The 16,048-nt window shown below is 41.9% G+C and overlaps 1 protein-coding gene across 1 annotated transcript in view; it reads right to left on the bottom strand.

Annotated features, from left to right (window-relative positions):
* The window catches only part of ntrk2a (neurotrophic tyrosine kinase, receptor, type 2a), a gene marked incomplete at both ends in the record, with an annotated part of 72,115 nt that extends 58,139 nt beyond the window's left edge, over positions 1-13,976 (bottom strand). Inside the window, 5 exons of the mRNA XM_079222516.1 lie at positions 6,911-7,059; positions 8,230-8,298; positions 8,771-8,842; positions 10,433-10,507; positions 13,723-13,976. Of these exons, the coding sequence (XP_079078642.1) occupies positions 6,911-7,059; positions 8,230-8,298; positions 8,771-8,842; positions 10,433-10,507; positions 13,723-13,976 (619 nt within the window). The remainder of the gene's footprint in view (positions 1-6,910; positions 7,060-8,229; positions 8,299-8,770; positions 8,843-10,432; positions 10,508-13,722) is intronic.
* Between the last annotated feature and the right edge of the window lie 2,072 nt (positions 13,977-16,048).

Genomic DNA, 16,048 nt, shown 5'->3' with positions numbered 1-16,048 from the left:
CTCTTGCTTTCATTTAAGCACACTCACCCCAATCAAACAGTCAGACAAAGAGACAGAGTTCAAACACAGTGATGGTTACACTGATTACTAGTGCATGTCTTCAGCAGCCCAAGTACTACATTGATTGGACACAGTCTGAAGCCTCAGTCAAAAGCAAAGACACTGCTGACCAGGAGGTGACCTGGGTATGACCAATCAGACTCAATCAGGGTCTTGCCACCCTCATCCCTTGTCCAATAGCATCCCTGATGAAGAAAGAAGAGAAGAGGACAACACAAAGACTATAGAAGATGAGAGAGCAGACGAGGTCCAAGAGAAGAGAAGACAAGAGACAATGAGCAAAAGAAGTGAAGAGACGAGAACCAAGAGAAAAAATTGTAAAGCAGAGGAAATAAGACGAGAACCAAGAGAAGAAAAGATGAGAAAACAAGAACAAAAAGAAGAGAATAAAAGAGAATACAAGATGGCAAACAAGAGGAGTGAAGGAGAATAGAAGGGGAGAAGAAACGAGAACAACGAGAAGAGAAGATAAGAGAAAACAAGACAAAAAGAAGAGAAGTGACCAGAACAAAGAGAAGAAAAAGAACAAAGACTAGAACCGAGAGGACAGAAGAAGAGAAAAAAAGAACAAAAAATAAAGAGAGGAGAAGAACAGAGCAAGAAATAAGATGAGAACCGAAAGAAGAGGCAAAAGAGAAAAGGAGAACAGAAAGAGGAGAGGAAGAAATGGGTGTCGACATCTACTGCAGATAAAACTAGACAGATTCCTTATCGAACCTCTCCTCTCCTCTCCCGCCTCTTCTGTCCGTCGGCAAAATGCTTATCACCAGGGCAACCCACTTATCACTACAGCAACCCACTCAATCACTGTGAGACGCACTAAAAACCAGTGATTTCAGTGGTGGCAGGCCAGCTGCCATATCAGAACCACACATCTCAACCTGCGCTCAGTAAATCAGCTTTCTCCCGACTCTACAGCCATCTGCAGGTCACACACACACACACACACACACACACACACACACACACACACACACACACACACACACACACAAAGCTACACTCCACAGCGCCGCCATCGGAATAAAACCTCGGTTTTGATGTGAGTGCAATTGTCATGACCTGTCAGTACGTAGAAAATTGTTTCCATGTAAGATTACTTTCATGAGCAGCTTTGGTAGTCAAACCAGCAGTGACATCCTGTGTGATTGTCATCCTCCAGGATGTATTCAGAATCAACAAGTGGGATTGAAGAGGAATTCAGTGTAATTAGCAGGGCGGACCAGCCTGTGTCTGTGATAACACGTGAGCCACTACGTGGAAAGATTTCTGTATTGTGTGCTTCAGCGTTTGGCTACAAGCAGCCAGTTGTAAACATATGGAAAATACTGGCAGTCAAATGTCTGCAGAGGGTGAGCCAACTAATGCAAAATATCCATGACAAATGAGAGGAGGCTATGCACTGTAAAAAATTAAATTTTCATTTAGGTTTTTGACAAAACTCAAGGCCCGCTTAGTGTTGTTCAGACGTCTTTACACCCGTATGAATGTGCCCCGTTGTCATTGAGTTGGATTTGTTGGTGTGCAAGCTCAGTAGCTTGAATGACACTTAAACAAACAAATTAAATGATTATATGAAAAACAAAAAGCCCTTTTCAACCCTTTTAGACCACATGCCCGGTCATATTGTGCACCAATTTAACAATATATGCATTTCTTCATGTTTTATATCAAAATCCGATCATCTTTTCTTCCTGTTCAACACAATGTGTGTGCTTACATAAACTACCGACCAATGTCAACCAATAAGGTTATGACTTGACTTGACCGATGTTAACTTTATCAACGTTAATTATGTTGGACAATGGTTGAAATCATAACAGCTTCTGATCTGTTTCTAGATTTGCTCAGTTAATGTAGACCTGCAGTGAGAAATACATAAATCTGAGGAAGGAAAATCCAATATGCAGTGTCTTAGAAAATCACTGGGCCACCACAGCTTCAATGCTTGTCGGCATACTCTGGATTATCCAAGTGTCTGCACTCTACCGGAGGGTAAATCCTCAAGCCCAGTTTGGAAACATCTGCATGCATTAATGTTTCTCAACTCACTTTTTTTTCTTTAATCTGCCACCCGTCTTTACTTAACATAAACTCTTGCAGTAACAACTTTGATTGCAATGTCACTCTAGGTTTGTAAGTACAGACCCATGTGGATGTGTACTCCATGCTAAAATGGTGGTGTTTCAATTGGGAAGTCATGAAAACAAAAAGTATCTCACTCACATTTTCATTTATTCACTCAGTCAAAGTTAGCATATCTATCTGCCTCCTGGTGGATGTGTTTTTTTTCACCATTCTATAACATGACATGAGCAATGACTATATGCCAGTCCTTGGCACTCTTTGAATTCAGAGTACTTTCATTCACGAGGAGGATGTGCTATGAATGGGTTGTGAAAAGCACAGCATCGGCGACATGCCCTGGTGATGTGGCGCTGAATAGCTGCTCACAGACCATATTAAAAGCAAAACATCCGCTCCGCATTGAAAACCTCTGCACAATACACCACAGTATACTTCAGCGTCATTGTTGGAAGTGTCATTGTTGTCAGCCTTTGTTATGGGCTACAATAGGCGCATCCACATCGGTGTTCAGAGAAGGGTTCACATCTACAGTGTATGGCCTCTGCCTTTCCACCACAGAGATGTGGGGATTTCTGACGAGAGGCAGGAGCAGGCCGGATAGCGAGAGAGAGAGAGAGATCTCTCGCCTGGGTCACACCCTGGCGAGAGATCTACCTCGGCAAACTGCGCACACTTGTGAGTTTGCCTTTGTAATGGCCATTAATAATGATTTCATATTGGATTTAATGTATAATCAGTTTAGACAGTAAAAAGGTGAAGAAGCATGTGCTGAATTTCACTGTTTTTTTTTCTTTTTCCTGTCACAAGAAAACAAATGTGTGAAAGCGCTCTCGATGAGTCTCTGTATTTTTCCTGTTGTTGTTCGTGCTCAGTGTAGTATGACAATGCCGTATGAGAGACATTCACAAAGGGATTTCTGTTCAAAGACGGCAGAGAAATAGGAAGGAAAATGGGAGTCGGGACTGGCTGAGCAGCTTTGAAACCCCAAAACTGACACCTTAAACTGTTGTCAGTCAAGTTGACTTTATGATTTCGGATCATTTGAAAGTTTAAAATGCTCCTAAAATCCAACACCTGACTTGTCTCTGGGGGGGGGGGAGTTCTCACTTTCTACAGAACTTTTGGGGTTAGGTTTGGGGAAATATTGTTTAAGGCAAATGAAGTAGAAGAAACATCCCTAATAGTCAATACAAAAGTGAAACTTTGGTCTGCATGAAGGGCAAAGACGTCCATCCATCACCACGACCTCGACACCCTTTCACTCCACCTCTAAAGGACACCCGGCTTCCTGCATTTGCATTGAGCGTAAATCTCTAGGCACATAACCGTCTTACGGGGACATCATTCCTCATGATACTGAGCTGGTTCTGCGGTGCATCATTCTTGTCATATGAAGGACCACTGATAAATTATTAAAATAAAACAGCACAGTATTCCATCTTTACACTACAATGTTACCTCCTCATTTCAAAGTCTTTGCAATTACTTTCTTCCCTTTCCCATAGAGATGATTTAATTCACAGAATGGTTTTGACCCGCTGTGCTCTTCTGTTTTTGAAGCTATTGTCTGTTTTACACCCTCCTGAATCCTTCTCTTTGCAAAACTTCACTGCTAAATGGCAGCAGTATGGCCTAAAATGGGCCGCAGAAAGGCCAAATGCAGCAATAAACATCATCGTCAAGTACCTTCTAAATTAAAAGACCACAGAAAACACCTCCCAGAAACGAATACCATCTTCTTTGTGCTGTTTACCTTCTGTGTGGATTTAAAGTTGGCTTTTGTGTAAATGTGAAAGCATTTGCTGCCCACAGACACAGATGCCATCTGGCATTTTTGGTCGGACTTTACTGGCATATTGCAGCTCAAAATGAAACCTGGTAGAGATTCATTCCAGACAAACACATGGACAGAAAGACAGAAGGAGGGAGGCAGAAGAAGACACAGGGCACCAGGGTTTTGATGTGACCAGCAGAGGACTGGTTCCACAGCACCGTTGTTTTGGACGACTGGTTTCAATTAAAGCTTTTATATATTTGAAATATTTAAATCAGATTAGGCCACATACTTGTAAGGTGTGTAATGACTATGAAATAGAAACAGCTTCAATTGTTTGACATTAACAAGAATGTCTCTGACGTGATCCTACCACTTGATAAAGAGTTGTTAAAGGGAATGAAACAAGAGTGGTACATTTAAAGTTGTTGCTTTATAATTATTTTTTTTGTCATTGATATAAACAAAGTGGGAGTATGTGTAATACCTGCAGCTGTTTGAACCCCAAACAGTGCACCTACTGTAGCATGGGACTGCAGTCACATCAGAGCAGCAACATTTTAGTGAAGTTTTGTTTGAGTCTGCATTGGGAACAGCCTGTGTTTTCCAGCCTTTCCGAGTGGAGCTCCAGCAATGAACAGTCCACAGAGAGAAACAGGCGGAGAGACAGATGCGGGTGGCCTGATAGATCAGCCCGAGGGCATCGTTGGGCATTTCCTCTGCTTTGTGCCTTCCTCATACGTCACTCAGAAATGTTCAGACAGACAGAGGGACAGACAGTCATACATGCAAGCAACCAGAGAGATGGAACATTTGTAATAAAGGAGGAGGAAATGCAGCCTGAGAGAGGGGGAGGCAGAAGATAGCGAGACGAAAACGACACAGAGAGCAAAAGACCGGCAGTTGGGACTTTTGGTGTATCACTGTTAGCCCTGGGGCATCATTTGACACCCCTGCACCACCAGGTCCTCCTCCTCATATGTCACACTGCCAGGGGGTCCCCTGCCCACCTCTCCAGGGGCCCTGCTGTAACTGCTAAGGCCAAAAATAACCTCTGCTAATGGAAGGGCGTCAGAGGGCACGGATCAATAGGAGTTATAAATTACATTGTTAGCTTCCTGCATGCTAACTTATATAGTTTGTGTCCTATGCGTCCGAACTGCTTTGAGCTATTTATGACCAGATGACAAAAATACTTTAAAATCCATGTTCTGGTTTATTAAAGAGAACATTTGATTGCATTTCAGCAGACGCTTATGAAGCTTTTCTGACTTTTCTGCTGTTATTGTGTGTTTTATACATTCAAATATTTTATGTTCTCACTTTACAGTAACATTCGGGATCTGACTGAACTTATTGCCCCGAAGGTTGGAACTATCTGTGTTTCATTGGCTTGCTTGTGCTCAGCTCAAGCTCTAAAGTATTACCAAATGTCACTTTAAGACAGATTTGCGCTCATAAAAACCTTTGTTTTGGACAGTCAAATGGGTCAAGGTGTAATCTGATTCTGTTCACGAAAAGAGCTGAGTCTAAAATAGAGAGATTAATGACAAACTAAGAGAGGACGAATAAAGCATCAATTAACTGCTGACATTTATACATTCAAGCCTGATAAACACTCCCATAAGCAAGTACATAAAAGGATTGTGGTCTGTGGAAGTCTGCCTGGGAGTGACAGCAAGCTTGCAGGTTAACTTAACATTGTAAATAACTGTATGCACTGCTACTGGAAATAGAATTGTCTGGTTTGTAAACACAGTATTCCTTAAGGGAAGACAAAATATTGTTTATTTGCAAATTAAACAAAGCTGCAACATATTCTCATTAAGTTTTCCTAATTGAATCAGTAGGAAATGTCTTTTATTGCTCATAAAAAACGTGATTATTGCTGTTGCAGTTGAGTATTGCAGCGTTCCCTGAGTCCAGAAAGAATTCCTTCACTAACGACCGAAACATGATGATTCAGAGAAAAAGGAAATTAAATCTGCTGCGTGACAGCAGGTCACTGGTGCCATAGGAAATAGTGCAGATGGTCTTTATAACACTTCATTTTATTGTCATACATGCAGCAAAATGTCTCCACTCAGCATCTTCGAAACTCACTGATGTCATCTGTGTGTTGATTCACACGCTCCCTCTCGATAAAGCATCGTCTTGCTTCTACAATGTTCTGTACAGTGACCTTTCTACAGCTACGAGCAAATGTCTGGTATGACTGTAACTATAAGATGACATAACCTCTCACACAGTGCACACAAACACCACTCTGTAGGTCACATATATTGCGCTCCTCCAACTGTCGACTAATCTATGCATCATATAAGAAAACTCCCTGCAGCACAGAGATAACGTCAGCATGTTTAGTGTCGGCGGCCTTCTAATGACGCCCCGCAGAAACCCAACTACATTTTTAAGCCCTCTATAAAAGCAGGGCTCCAAGAGTGTGTGTGTGCATGCAAGCGTTCATTTGGATATCCGTTTGCTTGTTATGTGTAAGACATTGGAGCTTTTTGCACTGCGCGGTGTCGAGATAAATTACAATATACAAGCCAAGCAGAGTATTGCGTAAGGGAAATACAGTGTGTGCAGCATCCTTGCTGTAGCCTGTTGAAGTTGACATACAGTATACCAGCTGGTGTTGATTACTGCAGTGGCTTTAGTTAATGCACGGACTTTATTCAGCTATTCTCATAGGTTTTAGAGTAAGAACAAACTTGACTTTTTCCAGTTGGTCATTCCCCACACACCTCCTGTGAGAACCAACCAAACACTTAGCATGCTTGCTAGTTTCATACAGTATGTGTACACATGCAAAACATATGAGAGAACTCATAATCAAAATAAAGATTTGGGAAAATCCTTCTACAGGAAACCATTAGGATTACTGTTTTCACTTTGCACTCTGTGAATGCCTCTTCCAGCTTGTCACTCACTGTGTGTGCGTGTGTGTGTGTGTGTTTGTGCGTGCGTGCGTGTGTGTGTCCTCACCACAGTTAGGTAGTGTCAGTCTGGACAGCAGCTTGCGTCCTCCTCCATCCTCAATGCAACGTAGCTCCTGAGTGTCTGCTTCCTCTCCTAACCACAGCTTGATCCACATGTTCTCACAGGAGCAGTGCAGAGGGTTCCCTGTCAGGATCCTTCACACGCACACACACAGAGTCAAGAACTGCCGAGGGCAGTGAGTAGTACATTTGAAAGGACAAAGCAGAAGCTCAATTGATGTGTGCTAGTGTCCAAGTGACTTAAACATTCAACATTTTGGGAAATTATCTTATTTTCTGCAATGAACAGATAACTCATGTCTGTTTGTTAGATATGAAGCTTCCAACAGCAGCAGGTTAGCTTAGCGTAAATACTGAAAACAGGGGGAAGCAGTTAGCTTGGCTTTGTTAAAAGAACAACAAACAAACAAAACTGAATCCACCAACCAGCACGTCTAAAGCGCACACATTAACATATTAAATTGTGTTTATGTAAATGTCATTTTTACTCTTCTGTTTCATTGCAGAGATTAAACAAGGTGGTGCTGTTAAGTTTTGTTATAGAGTCAGGCCAGCTGTCTGCCTGTTTCAAATCTGTAATGCTAAACTAATCCAACCATCTACTGGCTTCATATTTAACGGACAGAGAAATATCTTCTCATCTAACTCAAGCCAACAAGTGTTTAATGTCAAACTATCCCATTAAGATGCAGTTATTTCAATGTCCACATGGAATGAAAAATTATCTGTTGAACCAAATTCTCTCTCTAGAAATGCAAAGTGTATGCAAATATTTTTACACTGAATTATAGTTTCTCGAAATCTCTAAATGCAATGTGAAAAATGACTGCTTTATTACAAGTAATATTGATTAGTAACGGGGAGAGATAATGTGTACGAGTGGAGCTAGTTTGCTTATATTGATGTCATAACTAATCACACATTTACCACGCTGTGGGGGTTAATTGCATCTTGCCCTCTTCAGATAATCTCAATATTTATCCTGTTGCTAAATACGGAAAATAATAATTTTCTGTCTCCAGGAAATCTCAGGATTGCAGCCAGTATCACATGTATATAGGTGACATCACAGATCCTATAGGAATATGTGTATCTACATACTGTGATGATAAATGGGAGGTGAGAGAGAGAGAGGAATAGACATACAGACAGACAGGCAGACAGACAGACAGACAGACAGACAGACAGAAAGGCAGACATACAGACAGACAGGCAGACAGACAGAAAGGCAGACAGACATACAGACATACAGACATACAGACAGGCAGATGGGCAGGCTGATAGAAAAGGCTGAACTGAACTCACAGATAAGAGATGTTGAGCTGTTTGAATATCCTCCATGACAGCGATGACAGGTTGTTATCTTTGAGATTCCTGGAAATTAAGTCAAACATCAGGGAAGGAGATTGCGTTTGTAAAACCACATCAAAATATTAGATTTGTGTTACAGAAAACTAACAACTCATTTTACATGTACCAACGATCCTGAATTATTTTCATCATCCAAATGAAATTGGTACATTTGAGCAATATAATAAGTATCAGACTTTCATCATTTTGATCAGTTATAGATCCTGTTCAGTCGGAACCTGAGTCACAGGTTGTTTCTTTTCTTTCTGGGTAACTTTCTCTTAATAATATCACAAATACATTTTCTTTACCTTTGGTTATGCATTTCCTGTTCATCAATTTCAACAATGAATAATCCGACAAATTAATTAAATTGACCTTTTTAACAGTTTTGTCCTCAACAAAGTGAAACAACTCACCCACTAAAGGTGAGGAATACATATATACTATAGCTGTCAAGTCAATAGAAACCAAGGAATAGATAGCATGAACTCACAGGTACTGTATCTTGATGTTGTTTTGAAAGGCCAGCTTCGATACGTATGTTAGCCTGCTATTGGTCACCGTTCTGACAAAAAAACAAATACAAGAGCGTCATTGTCATCAAAAAACATTATTAACGAGAACCGCAACATCAGCAACAACGGAAACATGATGTCAGGTTTCCAATCAACTCAGATCAGTGGAGTTTCTACAGGCCATGCTCTAGCATACATGCTGAAAAAGCAGGTATTATAATTGTTATATAAGTGTAGGCCAATGGTGTGCGGTTACAACTGTGAAAGAGACAAAATTAGTTTTTTGCTCACATTGAAAGAAACCATTTATCAGTCAATATGGTTTGCCGTGAAGGTGACGTTAAAGCTAATGATGCCAACAAAAGCCATCCATCTGAAGATAATATACATCCTCTGGATATATTTGTGATTCATTTATTATTTGTGTCACGTGGCCTTATGAGACACCAAGAAACACTGTTGCAGTGGTGAAACATTTGTCACAGATGAACATATTTAACACAACAAACAAAGTGTTTTGTCTCCAAAGAGACCAGTAAACCTGCCGGTTTCTTTAGCTAATGGTGATGTCCCCAAACGCAACAGTAATACAACATTTTGGTTTGTACCAGCCATCTTTCAGGAACAATTTAAGCATCATGAATACAACACGGTAATCTGTTTTGAGAAATACAAAATGAATGAATCATATAAAACAGTGATTTTACCCCACTAATCCAGGGCTACCCTTGCATAATGTCCCAATCAAAGATATTTCTAGTGGGCCATTCACAAGTCTGCCACAGCACAACGCCTGCACATTTGTAAATTTACCAGATGTAATAGAAAGCCTCTTTCTACGAGAGTCGGGGGGCTTTAATATTCCTGCTTACTGTCCATTACTCAGCACTGTTTAAACCAGATGCAGACAACACAATCTGATATGAAAAATCGGTCTGGCAGATGTTTCGTAACTGATTCATCTCATCTGATATTAGCACAGATTAGCACAAGAGTATATCATATCTGTATCAAGACAGAGTGTAGTTGTGTTTAAAGAATTTCTCAGACAAGTTGTCTGTGGCTCAAACACAGCACTCGTTTGGTTCCCACTGGGTCTGACCACAATTAAAAGCATGCCCTTGCAATAACGTGCTTACTAATCTGTCTACCAAATGGAATATTGGCTGGGAAATTAGGTAGTGTTCACTTAACAGGGTATACCGCAAGAAAGAGCTCCTTGGTAGACAATTACTTTTCTTTAGATTACGAAATAAAATGGGATACAGATGCATAGCAAAACACAGTAACTACAAAATCCTGCAATAAACCAAACAACAGACAAGGATAATGTATTGCCTGAAGCAAGTAAGCAGAATCAACAGTAAAGGCAAAGGATCATAACAAGCCAAATAAGTCAGATGGAGTGAAATTGTTCTTCTTTCTGCCTTAAAATGCTGCATTTATATTGGGCCCTGTGATCTAACAGTGTGTATAGGAAACATGTAATGTGTGATGACAGCCACAGCATATCAAAAATATGTAACATAAAAACACTGTGTGTAATCATTTATGAGCAAATGTGCTTATTGAAGATAGCTCTGTATATTCGCCTTGGGCCAAAGGGTTTGTCTTGTTACTATAAGCCATAAAATACTTACAGGTTCCTGAGATTCTTGTAGTAGTGCAGGTCTTTGTCGTTGATGGAGGAGAAGCTGCTCTGGTTGGCGATGTAACTGTCAGGGAATACAAGTGTGTGTCAGCAGGCTCATTAGTTAACAGAGGGAAGCATCAACAGAAGCATTTCAACGAGACAAAGGGACATAATAAGCCCATATATTAGAGTTAAAAATAAATGAACTTCAGCTGATCAATGGCACTGGAACTGGTAGTTTGTAAAAGTAGAGACATAGGCCCAACTCTCCTCCCTCTTTCCCTCAGCTGCACTGGAGGAAGGCACTTGACCCGTTCAAGGGCAAACAGAAGATGATTGTGGACAACTCCCACATGTGAATGAGCAAAACTGTGAGAACGGGTTCTGAAAAACAGTATGTGTACTTTTCAAATGTCCTTTTGTCATGGCTGAGAACATTTAGATATAAAGAAAACCAGAACAATGTCACCTACAGAGGGAACATGTGGTAACAAGTCACAGCAGAAACCCCTTCAGTCTTACTGTTGCACACATTGTTTGGCTAACTGACAAAGTCATTGAATAATGTTTTTTCAAGTGATAGACAAACCAACGTCTGACTGGGAATAAAAAAACATCTCCAATTAGATGCATCGATTTTCCAAGATCAATACATGGCGATGAAGGGCCTTCAGTCTAAGATGTGTTTTTGTTGCTAATTATTTGATACGATACGCTGTATTTTACCTTTCTCAAGTCTCAAAATGTATACCAATGAATTACATTGGAGTCACTGAATGACAATTGATACGTGAGAATTGAAAAGACAACACCTTGCCCGTATATATAAATATAAATATTGTATAGGGGTGTCCTGGTGGCCGATTGGACTCCAAGATGCTGCACCACAGCACACACCATCTAATCGCAATGTCCCCGCTTCTGGCAGGAGACGCTTGATGCTCATCACCTCTCCTGTCTGTGTCCCCTCATTTCCTTTCAACCCTCCGCTGCCACTAAAGGCTGGAAAAAAGGCAGTGGAAAAAATTGTGATAAAATTTGATACGTGTCTTTCAATAATTAAAGAAGCTGATCCTGAATGTCAGCATTTTTTACAGAACACACTGATGAATTAAACGCATTCTTTGAAAAGCAACATCTTCAACACACTCCTGGACAAAATTACTTTCACAGTTGGAAGCCTGACTAAAACAACGAAATTACATTCTGACTAAATGTTTGTCAGAGACTATTTTAATCTACAATAAATTGCCAATCACCGCTTCAACATCAGCAGATAAGTATCTGTAAATCAGATATAAAGTCAAAGGCAGATAGGCAGTGTTCCAGTTCAAGTAAGACTGTTGAATAATAATGCCAATGCCAAATAGTACTGCAGGGTTGGCGTATTTTTGTAGGCCAACACAGAAAGTTAGCACTGGTTCCCCTCGACAAAAAGCCAATGGGACTTTTCCATGTATTTTTTTTGGACACACGTTTATGATACTTATACATGTTTTCTTTCACAAGATAATATTCACAAATGAGCACCACTTTTATGATTTGTGTAGCGGGAGAATACATTGCCAGAAGTAAATAGCTAGCATTAATGTATGTACGGACTATAAACAACGAGGCTGTGAAGAAGATTTGGCTTGATGGCATTTTGACATTTAGCCACTTGTTAACAACCTCCTTTTTTTAAGACACAAGAGGGTGGACAGACATCTTTCATATCGTAGAACAAAACGTTAAAATATCTTGAGCTTAACCACAGACCTTATTTCAGGCATCGAATCAAAAGCCCATTCAAAACACCCATTGACTTCCATACGTGGGTACCAGAAGGGCAAAATTGCGAACTCATTTCTGGGTTTTAGGACTCGTCCTTGCAGCACTCTGTACTAAGAGCATGCACATACTGTTTATCCAACGCTTGTTTCTCATCAGGTTTAATGTACATTTTACTTCATGTTCATCTTAGTATGCAGGAAGGAGTTAAGCGTCACGTTTGTACGCCCATGGGTGTCCTTTCCATCTGCCCTTAATTAACCGTAATTAACCGTAATACCATTTAGCACACCCCACCTCCTCATGTGTGTCTATACTGGAAGATATTAGCTGATGAGATTATGATTTGTTTGACTGCACCTTTTATACAAAACACGTCCATACATGACAGAGATGACACATCAACACAATGAACTGCTGTGTATGAGTTGTTACACCCATTTAGGAATCCATTGAAAGCCAATTGTATTATCAAATTGTGTGGGCAAATGTTACAAAATAAGGATGTGTATCACCAATTAACACTGACAGAGAATGCGATAGCCTATCTCCACGGCATTAGACATCGCATGGGCGTCAGTAATTCATCTGTTTACATCAAGCCCTCCGTGAATGCTTTTCACCAGACTGCCGGCTCATTGAAACATCGCCCAAGGCTTCTCCCAAGTTCATATCTGACAAGTCGTTATCAACAAGGCCGTCTATCGTTGCCAATAAATATATTGCTGCAATTCCAAATATTTTAATCTGCTCTGTTATTTGCTCTCGGATATAAATGCTTGATTTATTTCTGTGACGGTTTATGAACAGGGGGTACATGTAAAATGCACACTGAGATGCTGCATGTATTATCAGCCAGCGTCCCAGGGAGGAGGGTCCAGTCTTTAAACGCAAGCCAAATGTTGACTCCACTAGAAAAATGTTTTTCTTCTTCTTGAACATCGATTATTCTCCGCGTCTGTGGTTCATTTAAATACACTCATAAGCCATCTTGGGAAGTGTCTACCAATATTTGGACTTGCTGTCTCACACACCCTCTCACACACGTATACACGTGCACGCACCCGCGCACAGGAGGGGGCTTTGTCTAATATGATAAAGTATATCAGCCTCAACTGTTTTTGTATTGTTAAATTAGCTCTTACTACAATAGCGATGTAAGGTAATATGATTATGATGGTAATGAGTCTGTTATGCAATGTAGGCACATGATGCCGAACCCGTGCCGAATAAATTAACATGTCTTCGATGTATATCCAAACTAGCAAATCTGTGAATTCGCCCTGAATTCATGCATGAGATTAAGATTAAGTGTCAAAAACCTGGACCGGTTCTGGATCTTCCCTTGCGTACCGGATCAGCTCCAGACACAATTCTGACAGATGATGGTTAAAGGAGGGCATTCCTTTATTTGGAAAGTGTTGGAAAATACAGCCACGCTGATGAAAGTGGGGTGGATATGAAAAGGACCACTTATGAATCCGACATCTCCCTTCTAAATATGATGCTTATGAGAGACACACTCACATGTCGGTGATGTTCTCCATCTCCGCCTCGCTCTGCAGGACGGGGAAAGCATTGATGCCCCGTTCCGGATCCACGCAGGAGATCCTGGTGCTGCTGCAAGAACAAGAGGACGGGCATACCTCCGCGGACATCCACGGATCTCCAGAGCCCACTGACACCCCGATAACCACAACCCAGCACCACCAGTACCGCCACGACTCGGACCCTCTGCCCGGGGAAGAGAGAGCCCCGCTCCCGGGTCTCCAGGCGCTCATCTCGGGAGCCAACTTCAGCTATAAGGCTCGCTGAACAGCCCCCACGACCCGGCCCAGGTTGGCTGGGTTCAGTCCCCGGTTCAGCCAATCAAGCACAGAAGAAATGAAGCAAAATCCGATGTCTGTTGGTGGATACAGGCGGCGCGGCTAGAAAAACATCTGCCGTGACTACGATGACAGAAACAGAAAAAGACCCGGAGAGTGTGTCTCCCCTTTCCTGTGCGTCTCCTCCTCCAGAATCACCGTCAGTCAGCCAGTCAGTCAAAATCACACTGCCACACTGACGGGTGTGTGCCAAGGAGGATCTCTCTCTCTCTCTCTCTCTCTCTCTCTCTCTCTCTCTCTCTCTCTCTCTCTCTCTCTCTCTCTCTCTCTCTCTCTTTCTCTCTCTCTCTCTCTCTCAGAGCTGCTCTCAGCTGACACGCACCATTGGAGCCCCCTTCGACACAATGTTCTCTGTGTGTGAATGATTGTCGAGGGAGAGACTGGTGCTGCTGCTGCTGGTGCTGCTGGTGCTGGTGGTGCTGCTGGTGCTGGTGCTGGTGGTGCTGGTATGGGTGTGTAGAGGCTATACAGAGCAAATGCCAGTTCAGGACGGGAGAGCCATGCAGAGATGAAGGCTGGTATAGGAGAGAGGGCCTATGCCAGCATCAAACGCAGATCATGCTTATTGTGATACCTTATCGATCCCCTTTAGTGAGAAGCTGCTTGTTTTGAGGAAGCTTTCTTGCTCAAGGGCACCTTGGCAAGGCCTCTTGCAGAACTAAATGTGTTTGTACAAAGAGTCCTTGGCCGAGAGAGAGAGAGAGAGGGGGGGGGGGGGTCAGGTGGAAAAGGTTTCTGCGTGGAAGATGTTATTTCATTTTTCTATGGTTTGAGATGGCGTGCGTAAATGACATATAAGGAGCAATCAATTGTTCGGGCTCTATTTGTCCTAATCATTCATCACTGCTCCATTATAATCATCATTATCATCTTGTTGTTATGCTGGGTGTTTTATATGTACACCTGTGTACAGTTAATCAGTGGAGCACAACGCTGGAGGACGCATTTACAGTCGTATACATTGGAATAGGACAACAGCCTGCTATTTCGCATTATACAGATGTGTTAGCATAGTCATTGGCCTAGGGTCCTTTTTTAATGGCAGCTGAGCTGATGGATTCTTTCGCTGTATCCACAAGAGGTGGATGTAGTGTCTGATATATCACATGAGAGAGAACAAGAGAACAAGAGACCAAGCGAGAGAAAGAGGGAGCAATCACCAATCATCAAGTGTTTAGTTGGCATGTACCAGGCCAAGCGTCACCTTATGAAATCATTAGGCCATGTTTCATAATCATATGGGACTCCCAGCCAAACCAGACCTGAATCAATAATCTGTCGTCTCAGAGCGGAGGCTATACGGCAGCATGCCAGTCCCTCTGCCGGGTGCATTTCTAACATAAGAGTTGATCTGTCTTGTTATGCCTTTGAAGAATAGAACAGAGCAGAGCCTCTTCTTCTCCTCAGTGTTTCACCTTGTATGTGAGAGACAGAGAATGACAGCATATCTGCCTGTGAGCAGCAACAGCCCCAACTCATCCCATGCAGCTGTGAGGAGTCCTCTCCTCTCCTCTCCTCTATTCTCCTCTCCTCTCCTCTCCTCTCCTCTCCTCTCCTCTCCTCTCCTCTCCTCTCCCTGTCTCCGGCTCTAAAATGACGTTTGTACTGACGCACGGGCAGAGCTGCTGAATAGAGGAGTGTAATTATGGAGCCCTGCCTGTGTCTGAACCAATCTGGTGGATAACTGCCTCAGAAATCGGGGCGTACGCATTCAGCACAGCGTTCTGTGGGTGAACCAATTACAACATTTCACAAACAGAATATTGCAATTACTCTCATGGTCCTTTTGACAGAGGTCTTTGACTTTTTAAGCATGCAATCACCCTTTTGAACCATCTTTCATCCACATCCGTATTCATGTGTTCTATCCAACATTGTGAGCATTTTATAGTTTGCCATGCACATTTAGCTTTTAGTGCTTATCATTTAAACTGAACATTCATACAATGGATGCATTGCTGTCACTG

This window comes from Taurulus bubalis (assembly GCF_910589615.1).
Source record: "Taurulus bubalis genome assembly, chromosome: 8".
Classification (NCBI taxonomy): Eukaryota; Metazoa; Chordata; class Actinopteri; order Perciformes; family Cottidae; genus Taurulus; species Taurulus bubalis.
Note: the sequence above shows the minus strand (reverse complement) of the source record. Positions and strands in the feature narration are given on the sequence as shown.